General features: G+C 28.0%; 1 protein-coding gene and 1 long non-coding RNA gene across 4 annotated transcripts in view; one reads left to right on the top strand and one right to left on the bottom strand.

Moving 5' to 3' along the window:
- LOC107455093 (multiple epidermal growth factor-like domains protein 11) overlaps nucleotides 1–19,129 on the top strand; it is a 55,044-nt gene extending 35,915 nt beyond the window's left edge. For 2 of the 3 annotated variants that reach the window (XM_043051243.2, XM_043051245.2), the window contains exons 10-20: nucleotides 1,653–1,761; nucleotides 3,013–3,159; nucleotides 4,373–4,507; nucleotides 4,859–4,987; nucleotides 6,127–6,255; nucleotides 8,063–8,167; nucleotides 9,702–9,837; nucleotides 11,502–11,527; nucleotides 13,460–13,603; nucleotides 17,041–17,157; nucleotides 18,216–19,129. In XM_043051243.2, coding sequence (XP_042907177.1) covers nucleotides 1,653–1,761; nucleotides 3,013–3,159; nucleotides 4,373–4,507; nucleotides 4,859–4,987; nucleotides 6,127–6,255; nucleotides 8,063–8,167; nucleotides 9,702–9,837; nucleotides 11,502–11,527; nucleotides 13,460–13,603; nucleotides 17,041–17,157; nucleotides 18,216–18,337 — 1,299 coding nt within the window. In that variant the 3' untranslated portion in view covers nucleotides 18,338–19,129. The remainder of the gene's footprint in view (nucleotides 1–1,652; nucleotides 1,762–3,012; nucleotides 3,160–4,372; nucleotides 4,508–4,858; nucleotides 4,988–6,126; nucleotides 6,256–8,062; nucleotides 8,168–9,701; nucleotides 9,838–11,501; nucleotides 11,528–13,459; nucleotides 13,604–17,040; nucleotides 17,158–18,215) is intronic. The other variant, XM_043051244.2, reaches the window with a different exon arrangement.
- Nucleotides 2,875–22,331, bottom strand: part of LOC139426048 (uncharacterized) — a 35,056-nt gene continuing 15,599 nt past the window's right edge. The window contains exon 2 of the long non-coding RNA XR_011637304.1: nucleotides 2,875–3,153. This is a non-coding gene — a long non-coding RNA (uncharacterized lncRNA). The remainder of the gene's footprint in view (nucleotides 3,154–22,331) is intronic.

The following is a 22,331-nucleotide window of genomic DNA, read 5'->3' as shown; positions in this document are numbered from 1 at the left end:
ATCCAGGTGTACCACTCCGTTAAACAAGGAAAAGATATTTTTTTAAAGTTTCACCTTTTTTTTCCCACGAAAAAGAAAAGAAAGATTTAATAGTAGAAATAATATTTTACGTTTACTCATTATTAAAATTGTAAAACGTTGAGCAGATCGGACATTGATTCACAAACATTTGTATTGAAAAATATGAACATCATATGAGCAATGAGAACAACGTCCATGCCTAAGTCATAGCAATTACTGCGCACAATTTATAATTCCGTGACATAATCTTGTGATTCATGGTGAAACAGGTGAAAGACTTTTGATAAAATGGACTACTACGTTTCAGCTATTCGCTAATTGTAAACTGTAAGGCGAGGTCAGGCACATGTTTTGCGGGTTTCAAAACAGATATTTTCACATACTCCAACCATAAAATGCGAAAGTTGTATTTCCATAGTTAATAAAATTTTTGAAATGACCTTTTGCATTTAATTTTAGTTTTAATTTCGATTATTTTAAAATCTAATTTCATGAATATACTTGAATATTAACTTCAATTTGCTTTTTTAGTGCTTATTCAATTGATAACTATACATTCAGTGCTTTGCATAATTAGTACTTATTTTATTATTATATTATTATTTTATTATTTTAATATGCTTAATGGAGTTGATAAAAAACGTGTCTGAGCACAAATAAAGATACTGTCCATTTCAGTACCTTTATTTGTGCTTTAGCCTCGTTTTTATTTTTGTTTTACTCAACGTAACGGAAAGGTAACTTATCCTCTTTTTATAAATAATGGAGTATAAAGTGATTTTTTAAAAATTATTTTAAGAACACTGATTTTTTGTGATGAATTTATCGGTTATATCGGGCCCTAAGAATTCCTGATTCTCGACTTGAGGACTGACTTGCGATTGATTGGGAACGATTTGAGACTAAAGGAATAGAAATGAAATGTGTAAGTCTCTTGTAAGGAAAAACTGGAGAATCTGAATTATGAAAGTTTGGTTTCTATTGAAGCAATTATTTATTTATTATTATTTATTTTTTTTGCATTTTATGAAGCAAAGGCTTTTTTGGCGTATCTTTTATTTAAGAAGAAGAGATAATTTACTAAATGTTCATCGTTACTTAATAAAGTTAATTATTTCAGTTGATTGTTTCATTTAAATTGAAAAGCACTCATTTTACTGAAATTTAAAGTTGTGAAGCTTGGTATGTAACAATTCATTAATGTTTTGAACAATTTAAAATATAGTGGGTTTTTAAAATTTTTTCTAGCAAATGAAATTTTTACGAAGAGACAAATTCTCTTTCTCTTGCAATTTTAATAAAGTTTTTCCAGATAATTATGTAAATTGTATTGTTAAATATGTTATTATTACTATTATTATTAAATATATATTAATATATCGTTATATTCGTAATAGTATAGTTTAATGTTGTTCTGCTTTTAACACTAAATCAACCAGTTCTGAAAAATTTCCTCGTTTTACCTGGGTTCTCGTTAAATCTGGGCTCGCAATAACCAAATCAACATATGTTGCGTAATTACAAAGGAGTTTTCTTTTAAATATGAGTTGAAATCAGCATTGTGATATTTTTGTTCAAAACAACTATTTTTAATTTTTAAATTACTTTTTTTTCATTTATTTGAACCATAGGAAGGCTTTTATGGATTAAATTGTGCACATGCTTGCCTTTGCTCTAAAAATACAACTGTCAATTGTCATTTTATAAGTGGAGCTTGTTACTGCATACCTGGATGGAAAGGTTTGTAACGATCGAGCCTATTTTTAAAATTTTGTAATTTAATCTTGAATGTAGGAGATCTCGACAATTTTTTGTTGTTGTCAATTCGTCTTTTTTTTTAATTGGACAGTTCTCAAAATCGAAAGCAACCCTGCCGAAAGGTGCTTATTTATTTATTTTTAAATTTTCTTAGAATTGAATAATTTAGCTATTCACTTTAAATGATATGGAAAACACCACATGGCACTCTCTATATGAAAGAAGAACCGATGCCTCTATTTTACTTGATTGCAACTGTAAATGAGTAAAAACGATTACTTACAGATAAATTAATTATCATGCGTCTTCATGGCTTTTTACTAAGTACATATTGAAATTCATACTATAGGAGATATTGTTCTTACTACATTTTTTGACATCAGTCATTGAAACTGTATTAATTAATAATAAAAATTTAGTTACTTTAATTGAATAACTAAATTTTTATTTGATTTTAAAAATGGAAATTAATCATAGAAAAGTAAGGAATATTTAATTGTGTAAAAATCATTGTTTTACTCGAATTGTTTCATATTCCTTGTTTTACATTAGCCCTTAAATTAATTATTTCCAAAAAGAGAATTTTTTTATATCTGAATTTTTAGTAACTATTTACTAAAATACTAAATAAATATTGAGATTAACATTGATAATTTAGATTACGTTAATTAATAAGAAAAAATTAAATCTAATGCTAAATTTTCATTTGATGCTGGAATCATTACTAATTATAAAAAGAAGTATATACTCTCACTGTTTAAAATATTCTCCTAATGTTATTGTTCTGCATGAGCCCTTATTAATTTAGCTGTTTCTAATAAGAATATTTTTAGTACTAAGTTTTTAATAATTTTATTTCTATAAAAAGAAAAAAAATGTTTTTACTATATTAGTTTTGTATTAGTATATAACTTCTCCGAAAAATTGCAGAGCCTAATAACGTTACGAAAAATCTTCTAAATTTTTTATTTGCGCTATTTTCAACAAGACAAAAAGCTTAAAAAATTCTTAAAAACCGAAAAGAAAAGCTTTTTATCAACTTATTTATGAGCACACACATATGCTTTAGTTTAACTGTTACTATTAAAACAATGATAACTTTATATAACATTTTATTAAAAGCTTATTTTTCACACATGTGCATTGTGCATTCAGCATCAAATATATAAATTTTTAAATTAAAGAACTTCATTTTTTGTAAACAAAAATTTTATAACAAAAGAAGTTTTTTAGGAGCTCTCTGTGATGAGCAATGTGATCATCCTACGTGGGGTGAGAATTGTAACAACACTTGTCCTTGTGAAGAGAATATAAGTTGTCATCATGAAACAGGAAAATGCTTGTGCGAAAGCGGGTGGACTGGTTATAATTGTTCTGAAAGTAAGAAAAAAATGTCATTAATGATTTTATCATAAAAATATATATTCTTATTTTGATAGAAAAATTTAGTTTATTTTCATTAAGAATACTGTGCGGCTAACACAAGAGCTCCCCAGACATCAGTTTTGCATGCTGGTGGTTACTGTGGTTACGAGGAAGTATCACTTCAATAGTCGTTTAGTTCAATAGTTTATTCGTTTCACTTTGATGTAGGTATGTTCTTTCAATTCTCTCCCACCAGAAGAGGTTTTACTCTTATTTTTCACAATAAACAACTACTGACTTTCAATAGGGAGAAGCTCTCGTGGCAGCTGAATAGTAGACAAGGCGTGATGGGTGAAGCTTCTTAACTGTTTCATTTTCAATGTCTTTTTCGAATTCTGTTCCCTTCTCACACCGACCACAGTGTTGACGCAAAATATCATCAGTGGTAGATGATCATGGGTTAGAATCCCCTTGCCATGGCTAACTGTTGGAGTCAGTGGAGGATCTTTCTCCATGTAACGTAGATGCGAGTTAGTTACATCAAAAAGACCTCCACGGAGGCAAATTTCTTATAATACTTGATCCAGAAGTTCCCTTGTCTTCTGGATTGAGTTCAAAATTACAAGGCTTACGGAGTTGAATATCGGTAGTATTAAACTCAAACATGGATTGAATATTCAATGTTGGTTATAAAATAAGACAAAATCATTGTTAATAGAATTAAGGCTTCGTTTTTTTAAACGATTTCTGCTTCTTTGTGTTTAAGTAAGAACACCTCAGTCATTAGGTAGAGTTGGAAATCTGGCTCTCCTTATATTCACCAAAATAGAGATAAATACTTTTGATTTTGTTTTAAAAGGTTTGTTGATATTTTACTTTACTGCATCACAAAAAAGTAAATCACACTTTGTTCTAAGAAACATATTTCCATTATTTACAGTTCATATTATTTTTCTGAAAATTTTTTTAATTTTGGAGTACAATTTTTATTTTGGAAATAATTTTTATTTTAAATTGTGGATTAAATTGTGCCGTTTTTATCCGTTTCTGCATTGCTTTTACTTTGTTTCGTTAAATTTTTAACATAAATATCCTAAGATTTCTGTTATTAATTTCAGTTGGGTGTTTTAGATATCACAGAACTTTGTTGAGTGTGTGAACAATATTTATGATTTGCCATAATTTTGTTTAAACAATTTAAGATTTGAGCTTTAATTTCTTTACATAGAATGTGCATATGGGGCATATGGTGATGGTTGTGATAGATTATGTCCCGATTGTCCATACGGGAATGTTTCCTGTCATCATATAACTGGGTGGTGTGACTGTCCTTCTGGATACACTGGACCTTTTTGTGAACAAAGTAAATATCTTTTGCTGGTATGGTATATAATTTTTGCTAATATAGTAAATAATTTATTTTTTATGAATGTTTTTGAAAGCCAATAGATTTTCGATAACCATCACTTTATGGAGTCACATAGGGTATTAAGTAATTAGTATATGAACATAGTGAATACTTTTTGTTAACAATGTAATAAATTTTCTTAAAGAAGAAAAAAATCTGGATATAGTTTTTTGGACAGAGCAAGTAATTTTTAAAAACAGTGAATAATTTTGGTTCATAATTATTTTTTAAATTTCTAATTTCTGCAATAAATTTTTTTTAAGTATATTTATTTAAATATGTCATTCATTTTTTTAAAAAATTTAGTTTGCCCAAGAGGAACATGGGGAAAGAGTTGTCAAAATACATGCAGCTGTCATTTGGGAGGTGATTGCAATCCGATTTTTGGTAATTGCATCTGCCCGTCTGGAAGAACAGGTTCAGATTGTTCTTTGAGTGAGTTTTTAATTCTGTTTCCATTTGAGTAAATGTACCTTGAAACTTGGAATAACTTTCTTATTGTATAGAATTTTCTTATTAAATATATAAGCATTACTCAGTACTTCTTTTTAGCTTTAATTTGGTAAATAAAAATTATTAATATTTAACTTAAAACCTTAGGATGTTGCTATTTTAACAAATGCTACTTTTTATTTAAAAATTACTATGGTTTTTATTCTTAGAACGTAGCATAATGACTAATACGAGTAACTATTACATAACACGGAGTTTTAAAAGTTTAAACATAGCATTTCCTAATCAATTTTTTTGTTATCTCGTATTCTATTTTTGACTTTTATACAAATCGGGTATATACAGCTAAATTAGTAACGTCAATTTGCTACGGTGAAAAAAGTCAAATATTGATTTGTTTTCAGCTTACTTTAAATCTTTAACCTCAAGTATTTCATGATATTGAATGGAACTTGAAGAGAGTGAAACATACAAGAAATAGAAAGCAAAGTAAAATCAAAAGGACTTCCTATAAATTTGCAATTATATCGCCTGTATCAATAGAAAAAGTTTTCAAAACTCACATGACTTTAGAACGCTTCAACATTTTGGAATTATAACGATAACTGACAATAGTGAGTTGTATTGGCGCAAGGGATAGAGCTCAATTTCAATTGGGGTGAAACAAGTTCGAATCCCAGCTAAGGCTCGTCTATACGAATTTCGAACTTAGCACGTACTGACCACAGTGCTGACGTTAAAATATTTTTAATGGTTGATGGATAATGAGCTAGAGTCCCCTTAATGTCTAGTCTTTTTTCCGGTTTTCTTCTCCATGCAATACAAATGCGGATCAGTTCCATCAAAAAGTCCACCACGAAGGCAAATTTATTCCAGGATTTCTCTTGTCTTCTGGATTGGATTCAAAATTACAAGGTTGCGGAGTTGAACAAACTTGAAATTTTGTCGACTGTTCAACGCGATTATATATATATTTAAAAAAAATCGACAATGATAATTTAAAGATAATTTTCTTTAAATGCATTTTTTTCGAACTTTTACTTACAATTTAAAATTTTAATTAATTTTACGTTTTAAAAATAGAAAACTCTCACTTCATTATTGAATTTTTTTCGAAACAGCTTGTTCAAATGGAACGTATGGTCTTAACTGCGCATCCCAATGTCTTTGTTATAATGACGGAAGCTGTGATTCTCACTCAGGAATTTGCAAATGCAAACCAGGATGGATTGGATCCCAATGCCAAAAAGGTGATAAAAATCTTTAAGCAAAAATTTGTCTACAGTGGTTTTCTTTTGAAACCATTTACAAATGTTACTCAGCAGTTGTTAACAGTATGTTCTATTTATACTGTATCAGCCAGTAGCTCCACACAAATTATTTACACTTTAGGTGTATTTGTAGGGAGATTTTATTATAGACCATGTCAACCTTCATCTATCAAAAGGTACCTTATGATAGAATCAAGTTAACATGTATTATATACTAGTGATTTGGTACTTAATATTTATAGTGGTAGTTACGCCACATATTTACATTATGTAGTGTACGAATTGTTTGTTGCATGTATAGTTGAATGGTTGGTTATTTTATGGCATTTTTTTTGATTTATTTGAATTGAAAAAGAAAAGAAAAAATAATTGAATAAATAAATATGTTTTGCACAAGTTTTTACATAATTTTTCTAAAGTGAAATTGTTCATTCCGAAATATCGCGAAATGGAGCCATATGGAATATTATAAACTTTTTGAAAAAATTAATGCATTAAAAAAGTAAAATGTATAATTTTGGAAATTTATCACGTTTTTCTATAAATTTAAATATTCAAAGTGTATGTAAAATTTGGTGATCTAAAAGTAGTACCTATTTGCACTTAATGAAGAAAAAATGAAAAAGAAAGACTAAGGAAAACTTACACGTGTACATTTATTATTCTTTGTGAAAATTGTAACCATTTTAAGTCTTTAGTTAATCAAAAAAAATTTTATTAATAACCAAAACTAATTAAACATTGAAACAAATTTGTATTTTTAAACAAAATATTTTGGCATTTATGAAATAAGGTCAATACTATTAGTATAGTCAAGATTTCAAGTTTAAAAGAAAAGATTGCCAATTATTTTTTGTGGAATTCGGGGAGTAGTTTCATATTTCTAAATAATATATTTCTTTAGCATTGCTTATGAATTCTATAGTTAAATGATTTAAAGCCATTTAGTTTTGAGTATATAATATAAAAATTCATAAATCCTGTTTTATTACGCTTCGTATCTTCTGAACTCATTTTTTGAGAGGAATAAAATGCATTTCTTTTTATTTTGTAAATCTAATGGAATAATTTTGAGAATAAATTAGTGTGAACATGTATGCTTGGAAGTTACTCTAATATATATTGGAAACATTTTATAAAGGTTTTAATTACAACAATTAGAAAAAAGGACTGAAAAATACAAAATGAACTTTAAAATATGTGCAAAAATACAATAAATGGTCCGAATTTCTTTGTTCAGTAATTTGAAAAAAAAATTTTTTACACATTTAATTTGTTTTCCTTGGCAGTAATAAAAAAATTATTTCGAGAAAAGCAATAATAATTTTAAGTTCAGTTTATAAATTTATTGAGAAAGAGACAATCGTAGAGCAACTATCGTTATTTTGTGCATGCAACTCTATAGTTACATATGTCTTAAATGAAGAATAAAATACATAAATGTTTCAGTTATTAACATTTTTAACTTTTTAAAGTCTTAACATTTTTCTCTCTTAATTTATTCTATTTGGTAGGAACAAAAGTTTTAAATTCGGGAAAAGCTGTACTAATTTGAAACTTTGTTTATAAACTTGTTGCGAAAGTTGCAATCAGAAGCAACAATCGTTATTTATTGCATGAATTTTTAGATTTTCAAATATTAAAAAACGAATAATAAAATACCTATGGAATTATAACTTATTTTTATTTTGAATTCTTACCTTCTTATTACTACGAAAAATGATTATTATTTTTATGAAAACAGCCTATCAATTATACTAAAAGTTTATTTTTCACTCATTTATAGCTTGCCCTGAAGGATTATATGGCAATAGTTGCAAGAAAATATGCAAATGCTCCTCTGCTCAGCTCTGTAATCCTCAATTAGGGTGCATAGAAACGCCTGTTCAAGGTAAGTCTATTTCTAGTTGGTCCAAAAATGAATTAAAAGACTTTTATATTTATTTATTTTTCTAACAAATAATCCTAAAATACTTCAATACATTATTGCATTCATACATAATTCAATACCTAATTTATAATTATTCCGACCCATAAAGAAATCATTTATCGTAAACAAGAGAGCGCAGAATATGTAATGTTAGCTTACATAAACTATGGAACTGATGAAGGATATCGCAAGTGGTAAATGGATTAGGGGTTATTCAGCTCCCACTAAGACGTTTTCATAGGTTTCCTCTTCTTCTTGGAAAAGCAGATAAATTTTGCTAATAAAGTCCTTCAGAAGGCTATTTTGTTTCACTGCTTATAACTTATGCTTCAAACCACTGCTTCAAACTTATAAAAAATAGAATTCAGTAGAGTTGAACATTAAGATCCACGAATTTACCAAGTAAATCGGTTCATCAATGATTTATTAATACAATTAAAACCAAAAATCGCATGAGTGAAATCTCACATCATGTTAGATGCAGAAACATAAAAAAAACTCAGTGAAAAAAGAACTTTTGAAAATTTGGACAACTAGAATTCTTATCATTTTTACCAAGAGTTTAGTAAGGCTCCAAAAAACCAATGGTTTTTCTGATTGAATTAAAATGAACCTTTTTTTAAGAAAATAAAATGTAATGTAATCCTCATGAAGTTAAGCTCTTTTGAAAACCGTTTGAAAGAATAATCGTTGCCCTCCTAGCATTTCATTTGATTTTTATCTCAACTATTGAATATTTCAACTTCATACTTTAATTCATTATTTTCTAATAAATAAAGAATAGAATTATTCTTAAGTTGCTTTCATTTAATTTTTTAAATTTAAAATAAATTTCTGATTTCAATTCTTTTCGGTCTTTTAAATACTAAATGTCAAAGCGTTTTTAATTTGTGAATAAATTGAATATAGGCTATGAAAAATCGAATATCAAATTTATAAGAAATATTTAATTTTTAAAAGTTTACCATAGCATTTTTTAAACGTCAGAGAAAGGTAAGTCTATAGTTTATAGAAATGGTAAATAGAATGGCAAAAAAAAATAATTGGACAGGATGCTACGCAATCGAACGTGTTTTATCTCTTATAACTATTCCAGTTTTTATCAATTGTTTCAAAATAAAAAGAAATCTATTCAATGACAGCACAAAAATTATTTATAAATAAATAGGATGAGGAAAACTTTCAGCTATTAGTCGTGTAGTATATATTAGCTAGTAATAGTGCAATAAATCTACTATCCAATAATAATGTTAAAAATATAACACTTATATTGGTTCCTAAGTATAAACTAGATATTTACAGTGGTGAAAATGCTCGGTGTAAATTGGCCATAAATTTGCATTTTGGCCCTTCTGTTATTTTTAATATTTTCCAGTAAACTTATATTTGGGAGCAGAACTATTGAAAAATACAGCACATTTAATGTTATAATAGCATAATTAAAATATAAATTTGAAATTTACATAAGAATTATTATGGGAATTCCTTTATGTAGGTTTCTTCCAAGACAATAATCGATTAGCTCATATTTTGAGTATTTCATGTGGAGGGTTTTTTCTGAGCATGTTACTCATAATACTTGGATGTTTGCTTTGTAAAAGAAAAAGAAAAAGATCTGAAAATATTCAACTGTAAGTATTTTATTGTATTTCTAATTTAGTTTTTCACTATTAACAGATTCAATGTCGCACCCTCTTTCAGATAACGAACTAAAAGCGGTAGACTTCCAAAGAAAAAATTAGTATTTTTAAGCATCGCCTACTTTTCTCTATCGACAATGACTGGATCAAGTCCATTCACAAAAATTTCAGTGAATTTCAAGGATAGGAAAATTTCTATTCTAATTGATTTTGCGCTAATTTAAGAGGCGGACATAGTCTGTTCGTAATGCTGTAACAGTTAACGAAATTAATGTGAAATTTACACTAAAGCCCAAAGTATAAACATGTTTTAGTCATTAATTCTTTAATCATCACATTATAATCTCAATTAAAAGTTTCCAGTTTAAGTAATTCTTACTATAATTATTAAATACCATTTGGCTGTAGAAAAACCACACGCTTATCGTTTAGTTTTTTTTTTTTAAAAATGAGTGAAAAATGAATCAGTGAATTTCAAGGACAGGAAAATTTCTATTCGAGTTTATTTTGCGCTAATTTAAGAGACGGACATAGTCTGTTCATAATGCTGTATCAGTTAACGAAAGCAACGTGAAATTTGCACTAATGCTCAAAGCATAAACTAAACCTTTAATTATCACTTTATAATCACAATTAAAAGATTCGAGTTTAAGTAATTCGCAAGATAGTTATTAAATACCATTTGACTGTAGAAAAACCACACGCTTATCGTTTAGTTTTTTTAAAAAAATGAGTGAAAAATGAATCAGTGAATTTCAAGGATAGGAAAATTTCTATTCGAGTTGATTTTGCGCTAATTTAAGAGACGGACATAGTCTGTCGCAATGCTGTATCAGTTAACAAAAGCAGCGTGACATGACAAAGCCCAAAGCTTAAACTTTCTTTAATCATTATCTTTATTATCACTTAATAATCACTTATCACTTATCTTTAGTTATCAATTAATAATCTTAATTAAAAGTGTCGAGTTTAAGATCTGTTCATTAGACGGAAAAAAATATTCAGAAAAAAATCGTACGTCAGATTCCGAAACTTAAAATATTATTTGTACTAATTAGCATTTCTGAGATCACCCCTAGTTTCGAACCATTAAGATTAAATCCCAAGCAAGTGAAGATCCGATCATTAGATTAAACACTATTCCGGGTGATTCCTTGTTTTATTTTCGCTCTGTATTTATCGTTCAGTGATAAATTCATTTTCAGTGATAAAATCATTTTCTCTTGTCTTTTTTCTGTGGTGCAATGGAGATTGAAAATTATAAACCTCGTCATGATTTTATTACTTAATTTAAGAGATTTTGTTGAAGTGTTTCTTAAATAAATATTTAGATAGTAATTTTCTAAGAAAATGATGCACCTGAGCACTTAATTTTACTAGAACACAGAGTTTTTGACGGATTTTTTGTTCAAGATTCTAGATATGAACTTTTTTTTTGCTCTATTTATCATTAAATAAATTCCAAATAATAATAATAACAGTTCTTGTATTACTACAATTATTTTTGAAAAAAAAATTATTTTAATTTAGACTTTTGTTAAAAATGTAGATATTATTGTAGATATACGTTTGAGATCTATTCTGAATCTCTATACTGAATTAAGGAAATATGTCTTCTATAATTTTATATTTATATTTTTCCTTTTTTTTTCCAGAAAACAGCTTTCTAGACAAAGTCCTGGTAAGTAATCATAAATGATGTTGTCCATCGGTGTAAATAAGTAAAGCTTTTTTGCAAAAAAATGTTTTTTTTTGTTCAATACTAATTGTAACATGAAATAAATAAAGCATGTATTCCTTATTTAATAAGTTCATTGGTTTATTTGTAAACGAAATTGATGGTAAAATTTGATTGTATTGAATTTTAAATTTGAATTTTAGTAATAATTAACTAACAGCATCAACTGTAGCAAAGTCAGTTATTATCTCACTTCATCTGGGTCTATTAGTAAAAGGGAAATTATTTTATGTATATTTCAAGTTGTTCTCAACTTCATAGCAAATATTGCTCAAAAACAGTTCCTTTTTGATTTTCATCATATTTTCTCCCTTCGAATAATACCTACTTCGAAAATAATAAAAGTGATATAAGCAAGCTGCAATGCAAAATGTTATTTTCCCCTTTATGGCTTGTTTTTATACGGGAAAAAAATTCTGGTCGAACTATTGTACTGCATGGTAATTACATTCATTCAAAAAATATAATTTTGGTTAATAAAACCAAAATATACGCTACATAAATAACGCATTTGATAATTTTGGTAAATTCCGTATGGTTATCGGAAATTCTGATTTTCAAAATTATAGTTTTTATTACTACACATTTAATAAAAAATAGAGAACTGAAATTAAATTTAACTGTATAAATGGTTTTAATGCCATTCTCTAAGGTATCATGATGAAATTACCAAATGTTACCACAATTACCAAATTTTATCACATATGATAAATTTAAATTTTATTATTAATATTACCATAATTATGACCAAACCACTTCGACAGAAATTACCGAGCTTTTTGGTGTTCCCATAGAGCAAGAAACTAGGTAAATTTTACCATATTTTGGTATTTTTGACCAATTTTTTTATCAGTGTAGGAAAAAGAAATTTATGAAAAGAATTTTAGGAAACAACAATCAGGTCTAAAGATCTGTTTAAGCATGTAATATAAACTGAATTCTTAAAATTTTTTAAATAATTAATTCTTGTGATAGTTTTATTTCATTAAAATTGTTTAGGTTAAATTATTTACAATTAATGAGCAATATAATGAGTTATAGATCGAACAATTCCTTATGTATTACGTAAAGAATTCAACATAACATTCCACATTATTTTTATATGCAATTATTTTCTCATAATTTGCCCAAAGCATGTTAAACAGATGTCTAATAAACATTTCCACTGTTAGTCCCTCATTGAATTGATCGTAAAGACACGATTCCCCATATATTCCCGAAATCAAGCATGACTGGCTACTGTCTGTGAAAGAGACGGTGACCATTTTGGGCAGCCTGCGAAGGGACACAGGATGCTCGGTACCGGTCCTGTTTCATCGTAAGCTTGGCTTCACACTCCGGTCATCGGGCCACCAAAACAGAGGATCAAAATTGAGATGATATGTCTCCGGATCATCCTTAGATAAGTTTCCTTGATCGTCGCCAATAGTATGTTCTGCAGTTATAGTGCGATGCAAATAATGTAATACTACTACATTCTCACTATTGTCGTCCTAGTTAAATGCATTTTTTAACAGTTGCTGCCCAATATAAATATCTAGAATTTTGATTAACATACTGTTATTTTTGAGCTATTGTGTAATTATTGAGTTGTTGGGTTTGCATAAAAATTTAATTTCTAAATAGGAATATGTCTCCGGTTCATCCTTAGGTACGTTTCCTTAATCGTCACCAATAGTATGTTCTGCAGTAACAGTGCGATGCAAATAATGTCGTACTACTACATTCTCACTATTGTTGTACTAGTTAAATGCATTGTTTGACAGTTGCCGCCCAATATAAATATCTAGAATTTTGATTAACATACTGTTATTGTTGAGCTATTGTGTAATTATTGAGTTATTGGGTTCGTATAAAAATTTAATTTCTAAATAGGAATATCTGATTGTTCAAATCTGAGGCAAAATGAAGAGAATGGAGAGTGTGCCGAAAGCTGTTGTGAAAACTTATATCAAATCCCTGATGTCAATAAGGATAATCTCTCAAATTTACCTAATGGAAATGCAGCAAGTAAGAAAAGTAAGGGTTTTAGCAAGTTTCAAAAACACAATTATGCTTCAATTATCTCGTATATGCCAAGACCATCCGGAAGTTTAAAAATGCTTAAGTATTTGAAATTGCAGAAAATTGTTGAAAAATATTGTTTGCATAAAATTAACTGTAAAAGAAAAAAAACTGCAAAAGAAAATTTCATGTTCTTAGATATAAGATAAAGTACAGTAATAGCATTATAAGATTATTGTGACCCATTCTTCGTAAGGTATGAAAAGAAAAGGAAAATAACCAATAACTTTGTATTGAACAACGCAACAAAATTATGCCCAAAACTGAAAGGCATACTGGATATATATTTAATTTATGTTCAATATAAATTTAATTTAAATATACCAACGCATTAATTAAATCTAAGATAATTTAAAAAAAAATCTATTTAAAGCTATATTTTGCCATTCATAGTGGGCTTACGTTGTTAGATTTAGAAAAATCACGTTTTCTGTAATTTATCCCGTGAGTATAAAGATTAATTGCATTCAGAATAATTGGGCTCGTTGCTTTTGTCCCAGCTAACTCATAATATTCAAAATTTATCACAAAGCGGTTTCCTGCTGTTCTTGTCCGTTTCAAAAAGGTCATAAAAACTTCTGCCAGTAGTATCTAAATTCAAACTGCGCACTGTTTCACTTTTAATTGGTACCAAGTATATAATATCTACTTTTTACCTATATTAGTACCTATTAAAACTAGATCAATTACGATAATTTTAGTACTCTGTCTAGTTTTAAAATTAATCATCGTTGACGTCAATAATACTTTGATGATTTCTTACGTTTTTTCCTAAATGAATCAGTATTATTTTTACCTAAATTTTCATTTTTCAGTACCTACCTTTTTTTGTTTCAATTAGTACCTATTACTAGAATTAATTAAGCATCAATAATACTCTATCTATTTTTTCGTTTAACGATTTAGTATTATTTTGTCATTAATATTGCTTTTTAGTGAATGGCTAATTTTTTTTTGGTTTTAATAAGAGTCTATAATTATTATGTATTAAACATCATATTGGCGTCAACGTTAGTTTGTCGATTATTTACGGTTGACTTCAATAAATAGTTCAATAAATAGTTTTCAATTAAAATATATTACCAAAATTAATTAAGCATCATTGGCGTCAATAATAGTACGGTGATTATAAGATTCTTTTAAACAAATTCGTACTATTTCTCCATCATTTTTGCTTTTCAGCAAAAACCTTATTTTTTTAATTTTATTTACAGTTGATTTTAGAGTATTTCATTTTACCCTTTGAAGACATAACTATAAACAAAATAAACACGTGGTTTCAGGTAACTTTAAAAATGCTAATTTGGTGACTTTCACTTATGTTAATCTAACATATATATGTAGATAAATAAAGCATAATTTTTATGTGTATGAATATGTGTCCTGCTGAGCAATTGGAAAAACAACGTAAGTGCTTCACGACAGATTTCGGGAAAAGTGCTATGCTATTGCTAATGAATGTTAAAATAGAGTTTCAAAAAACTGATAGAACAAAATTTATTTTTGAAAAACTTTTTATTGCTATAAAAAACTTATCAGAAAAAGATGCCAAATTCATAAAAATCTTAAATTCGAATTTTTTGTCGGTTACGTTGAGTTGCACGGCAGTATGTTCCTAATGCAATTCTCCAATTCTGAGCTAATCTACAACAAATTTTCGTGTATATATTAGTTCCAATGTCCACCTGGAGATTGACCTTCCTTCAATACAGGCATCTGAATTGCAGATTTGTTGGCCACTCTGTCAGAGTCACCGTATTAAGTAAACCAACGTTGCTCTCACAGTAAAGACAGATAGTACTGAGAATGAAAGAGCATCCATGCAGTGCCCAGAATTCGATCCCAGAACCTTTCTAATGCAAGGTTAGTTCCCTGACCCCTACACAGTCCGGTCCGCGACTTTTGCGTACATACGTTCAAAGATACGGCAGACCAACTGCCTCTACCTATGAAACTCAATCTGACCACCGGTTCGTGCGCTACATCCAAAAGGAGGAATTTTCAATATTATTTGACAAATATTTTATAAAAAGGGAATAAGGCGATTTGCCAACTTGCTGTACTAAACAATCACAAATTAGTTTTAAAAGTCATTGTCATGAATTATTTATCTTACGTTTCCTATAAATCTTTTCCTATCACAAGAAAAATCAACGTTAGTAATTTTATCACGTATGATGATGTAACATAATTCGTATTTTAAAACGTATGTAAAACCACGCGTTGCTTATGTTGATACTTAAGTTTTCAAAACATGTTTCCGTTAACTTAATTAGTTTAAATTCAACAATAATGAAATAAACTTAAAGTTATAATTAAGTTATCAATTAAATTATGGGAAAATTATGGAAAATTATGAATATCACATTTTAAATCATCCTTTCATATTATATTTTATATCATATTTTTTAAAATCATATTTTTTTATATAATATTTTTATATCATATTTTTTATATCATATTTTTATGTATGGTTAATCTTTTTTCTAAACCCAGATTATAGTAAATCTAATAGAATGAAGCAACACCGGAACATAAAAATTATGGCTGTACCAGAATAGAAAAATAATAGTTGTATATTAAGTGCCATGAATGTGTGGGACGTATCTCTTAATTAGAGTACTTCTCCATTTCAGAGGGGGTAAAGAATCTAGTAGCACACGAGTACTTACAACGTGCGAATTGGTGTAATAGGTTGTCATTACTACAGTATTCATAAAGACAATACCAGAAGTATTTAATGCCACATTTAACTAAGCACTACTAGCGTCAATAATAGTTTGACGATTTTTTTCGGCTTTTGAAATAAGTACCGCATTACTATCATAAAAACTGTTCACATTACCATCATTCGCCAAAAACTATTGTAAAAAAAATATTTTCGAGAATTTCAATGAACTAATTTCGGTAAGAGGTACAAATAGAAATAAAAAAATATTAAAATGTTAAATTAATGGTGAAATGGCCCTTTTTCGTGTATATAAACCGTAAGAAAATAGTCATATTGCTATTGACGCCAATGGTGATTTATTAAACTTGGTAACAGGTACCAACTGGCAACAGGTTTTATTTGTACTGTATCTTGTACTGTATTTCTATACAATATGAATGTGACATGACTTAATCTTACTGTTTTCTCAGTTAATTATACGTTTATGAGTACAGTAAATGGCTTTAGTGAAATATTATTGGTTGAAGAAGTATATCTAAGAAACCGCAAATAGTTTGCATATTTTGAATCAGCTCATTTTTACTATCTTAGAAGAAGTATTAGATACTAAAATATAAGCAACTTTTTAAATTTTGCTTATTAGTGTTATTTTTGCATTATTTTATCACATTAGACATTTAAATAAATTTTTTCTGTTTACTAAAAGTTTATTTCTTTTTAGATACGTCTTTAGAAAATATTGAGTTCAAGTTCCCAAACAATCTAAGTCACTGCGGTTCAAGTCCTTATTTTGAAAATATGGCGTATGGAAAAATAAATTACGATCAAGATATTTCAGGTACAGAATATTTTTTACTATTGAATTTAAAAACTTATAAAGTAATTCAAAAATATCATATAACAGCTAAATTGCATTTTATTAGTGCGAATAAGATTTACTGTAGGATTCTAACATGCACTGGTATACTGTAAGAATCATCTGCTTTCTAATATGCCCTCATAAAAATGTAGTTAAAATATAATTTAGAAAACCGCATAGTAAGAAATGACAACGTATTTTGCATGACTATTTTAGTTAAAATTTGAATTATAGCGAGAAAAATGTACGTTATGTCAGTCTTTGGGGACTAATATAGAATGCTGAAAGCTATTGCCTAATGCTAGACAGGCTGGGAAATTTGTGAAATTTTGTGGCAATAAAATGTTGCTTTTACAATGTACGAAATTATATTATACTAAATTTACTGTTAGAATTTTACTGGGATATTATTTGTAAAATTATACAAAATTCTATTATTATTCAAAATCAAAAATTATTCAAATTATTCAAAATGTAAAAAGAAAGAAACATTAAATCATCTAATTATGTTAACAATAAACACTTTTTGTTTGTAGTGCAAAATTTTGATAAAGACTTAAATAAGTGTGGATAATTTTACTCAGTAAGAAATGATGGAAAGCTGTAAAATCTAATATCGTTCTCTGTTTATTGTATTTAGAGGAATAAAATATTTTTATGAACTAATATGAGACACATCTTTTACTTAATTGTAATTTTACTTTTAGCGTACTTACATTTTACATCCATAATTAAATACATATATCAATTTTAAATATTATTAATTATTTAATTTTAGTTCTTATGAATTAGAACAAAAAACTATAAGTTTAGACTTAAATCTCAATTTTGCCATTGTTGACCCATTCTTAATCATATAACACAGTAAACAGTGTAATTTTTATTTTGAAAATAGTTGATTAATATATAAATACTTGTAAAAAAATCAAGCCAATGCATGCACAAAAAAATTTTATACTATGTTGAAGAAAATTTATGTTAGATTAATTTTCTATTATTTAATACATTAACACTATTTTTATTCATATATTTCTTAGATTTAAATGTCTACGACAAACCACAAAGCTCACGAAACAACAAAACACTTTCTGAAGGTGATACTATGGAAGAGATAAAACATTCAGAAATGTTAGAAGAAAACGTTTATGTAAACGTATAAAGTTAAAGAATACTTATACAACAGACTTCTATGTAAATAATACTTCCACAACTCACTATAATACTTCTATGTAAAATAATACTTCTACAACTGACAATGTTTCCGAATTGGTGATGTTATTCACTTGATGATGTTTCTGTGAACATCCTTAAAAATAAAAATATTTGAAGAAATATAAAATATTTTTAGAAAAAATATTTAAAAAAAATAATTTTAAAGAAATATTAAAAAAGTGGAAAACAAAATAATGAAAATATATAATCTCTTCATCAGCCCATATGATTATATCCGCAAAAAGTAGTGCTTTCTAATATTGTATAAATATACCCGAATTAAAATATATCAATACAAAAGTGTAAGGAGCACTAAAAACAATTGAAACAAAAATTGAACATATTAAGCAAAAAATATGTACGAAATAAGGCACATCAATCAAAAAATAGAAAATGCAGAGCAAGACACAAAACGAAATCTATAAAGCGAGTAGCAAATTTATACGAACTTAGGCGTTCCGGAATCTTTCAAAAATGATTTTGAAATATTTTCGTAATAAGATTATCATCAGATTACAAAATATGATCCTCACATTATTGTATTGATGTATTTTGTTTGGTTATATAGATACAATATAAGAAAGCGCTCCTTTTAGCGGATATAATCGTGTAAGCTGATGATGTGACTATATCTTTTCATCATTTTGATTTCCGACTTTTTAATGCTTTATTTAAATGATTTTTTACAAAATATCTTTGTTTTCTAAAAATATTTTGTATTTCTTCTTTTTTATATTAATCTTTATGATTTCTCATGTTGTCTCAATATTTTTATCTTATTTAATGAGATCTATATACTTGCAACTTATGCGCAGTATATAGTTTTCTTAATTTTCTTTTAATCCTTTTTGTCTTTATTGTGCTATATATATACATCAAAAAGAAACTATAAATAACTTATGTCTATGATTTAAGTCGTATGATTAGTTAAAAAGTAAATCTGATTTAGGTCTATAAATCGAGGGATTAGTTAAAGAGTATTTACGGTTAAAAAGGAGCAGCAGTGCTAATCTTTCAATGCGACATGATATTAACTTAAAAAATGATTTACATTTTATCGTTAAAATTGCATAATGTTTTCCAGTGAAATTTATTTATTCTTATAGAAATAATGCAAATATTAGATATACAGTTTAGACTTATTTATCAAATAAGTAATTATTTATAGTATTGATTAATTATAGATTCGATAATAATGAAATCCCTTCAAATTAGTATTGTTTATAGCTTTTACTCATTATACAGCTTTTACTCATTGTCATCGCTAGTAAGTTACAATTACTATTTTTGATTACAATTAATCAATTACAAGAGTTTCTAATTACTATATCGATTTACTGCATCTTTTACAATGATTTGGTTTATTACATTTACTAGTCATCGGAAATTATGTTTTTTTGCTAATTGCTGGTTATAGGGAGCATTAATGCGTATATGTAATGTCAGATTCTGGTTTATGCATCAACGGCTACCAATAATACGGAAAAGCTTAATAATATCGCGATAATTAGCAATAGTAATACTTATGGAATACGATAAAAACGGTATTATAATTAAAATATATCATTATCGAATGCGATAATATTACGATAATTGTAACTAACTTACTATTAATGTACTATTTACTACTTAACTTACTACTAACTTACTAATGTCGATAAATATTTTTTGAGTAACGAAAAGGGTGACTAACCCAAAAATAATATAAATTAGTTAAATTGGAGAAATTTGGCAACGCATTTTTGAAATACTGAAATATTTTGGCAATACTTCATGATATTAAAATTCGTACAACTCGGAAAAACTGTCGCCAACATATGATTTCTAAATTGAATAAATTCTGTTTTTTTGTGATCACGATTATTGACGATTATGAATACTCGTTTTCATACGATGTGAGTGATATCATATGAATAGTTTAATTTTTAATGCTAACAACCACGATTAAATTGTAATCAAAACTATTCTTACTTTTAATTTTTTTCTAACTCAGGTATTAAATATAAAAATTAAATTTTTTTATGACTTTAGTTTTTGAAAATATAAGTTGCTTATTGGTTAAATTCTTAATTATTATTGCTTTTTGTCATATATTATTACAACCATATGAATACTGCAAATAAATAAAAAAGACAATGTTTTAATAACGGCAATTAAAATTTATCTGTAGGAATAATTTATTGAAAGTAAATCTTGTGAGTGCCGAAAGGCAGGTTACCCATTGCTAAAATGATTGTTGTTGAATTTCTTNAAGTCTAAACTCAAAGGGCCCGCACTTCAATTCTTTATCGAAGATCCGGAACTTATAAACGAAAAAAAATTTGAATCAATAGCAAAAAAATTTAAGAATTATTTTGAAACTAAAACTACGCTAAGTCATAGACATCAACAATTTTCCAACTGTAAGCAGAACCCTGGTGAATCAGTTCGAAGTTTTTCAACCAGAGTGTCAAACTTAACCATCAACTATTTTGGTTTACAAAACGCGTCAAAAGCAGATGCTAAACCTATAGTTGATCAGACTAAACTCGCTAAATTCTTGGAAGGCTTAGAACCAGCTCTTAAGCGTTTAGCTTTAACTAGAAATCCTACTACTTTCGAAGCGGCTGTTGAAAACGCCCTTTTAGATGAAATAAATTCGCAATTTACTAACACCGAATGTGTTCATAATTATGCTATGGAAACAAAACCAAATTTCCGAGAAAGTACATTAGATCTTAAAATATCGCAAGTTCTAGATAAACACATGCAAATATCCAACGAAATGATAAGTGCATTAAGTAGCCAAGTAAATAAACTTTCAACGCAAATCCCCCCAGAAAGGAAAAACAATAATAAATTTAGAAATCATAATGTTGTTAATCGCAAACCTTGTATTCATTGTGGAAAAACAAATCATTTCTCCTCACAATGTTTTACATTAAGACGATTCGAAAACAAAACCCCTATGGGCATTTATCAAAATACTCGTAATGCCAATCGATCGTTTGTAAACAGGCGTGATTCATTTGACACTCGACATAATGTACGAGAAAACACACGTCAACCAAACGAATTTCCATCAAATGCTATCAGGGGTCGAAATCGAAACAATGATCAGCCAATGTCAACTTCAAAGGGTAGAGGACCTTTAAACCGATAAGGGAATCGTTAAAAACCCGCGAGTTCCCTAATCAAGCGGATAGGGTGCAAACAGTAACAGGGGTCACACATTTTAACACTAGTTCTCAAAATTCATTACCCATCATATCAATTACAATAGGAAATAAAACTTTTCAGGCATTATTAGATAGCGGAGCTAGCATTTCATTAATGAGCCATCAAGCATCGCAACAAATTTCATCTAAACATGTCGAAACAGCTCAGTCTGACCCATTCATGAAAATATCTACGCTATCTGGCGAGGAGATAAAAATAAGTTCAACGACATTGTTATCATTCTCAATAGAAGACAAACCTTTAAGACACAAAGTCTTGATAACTCAGGGCAGTCTCAGTCGAGATTACGACTTCATATTAGGTTTTGATTTTTTGAAATCATTTAATTGTACCATAAATTTTAAAGATCAGTCGGTATCTTTTTCAGGAGGCAAAACCTTAATTGTAAAATATCAAAATGAAGTAAATAATAACATAACTGTAAATCACTGCGGTAAACTCTCTCGGAAAATCAAAATTCAAGCACAAAGTTCGTCAATAGTTGAAGTAATAGAACTCACCACAAATTTTTCAGGAAATCGCGGATACAATATTAACCGGCTTGCAGTCTGAGAACATCGCAGCTTACATCGATGATGTAATAATACCGTCTCAAACTATAGACGATTCGTTAAGAAAGTTAAGGCTAGTTTTCGAGCGTTTTCGAAAATATGGGTTGACATTGAACCCACAAAAATGTAAATTTCTTCAAAGTAGCATAAGTTACCTTGGACACGAAGTTA

The sequence above is a fragment of the Parasteatoda tepidariorum genome, chromosome 7 (genome assembly GCF_043381705.1).
Source record: "Parasteatoda tepidariorum isolate YZ-2023 chromosome 7, CAS_Ptep_4.0, whole genome shotgun sequence".
NCBI classification, from domain to species: Eukaryota; Metazoa; Arthropoda; class Arachnida; order Araneae; family Theridiidae; genus Parasteatoda; species Parasteatoda tepidariorum.
Note: the sequence above shows the minus strand (reverse complement) of the source record. Positions and strands in the feature narration are given on the sequence as shown.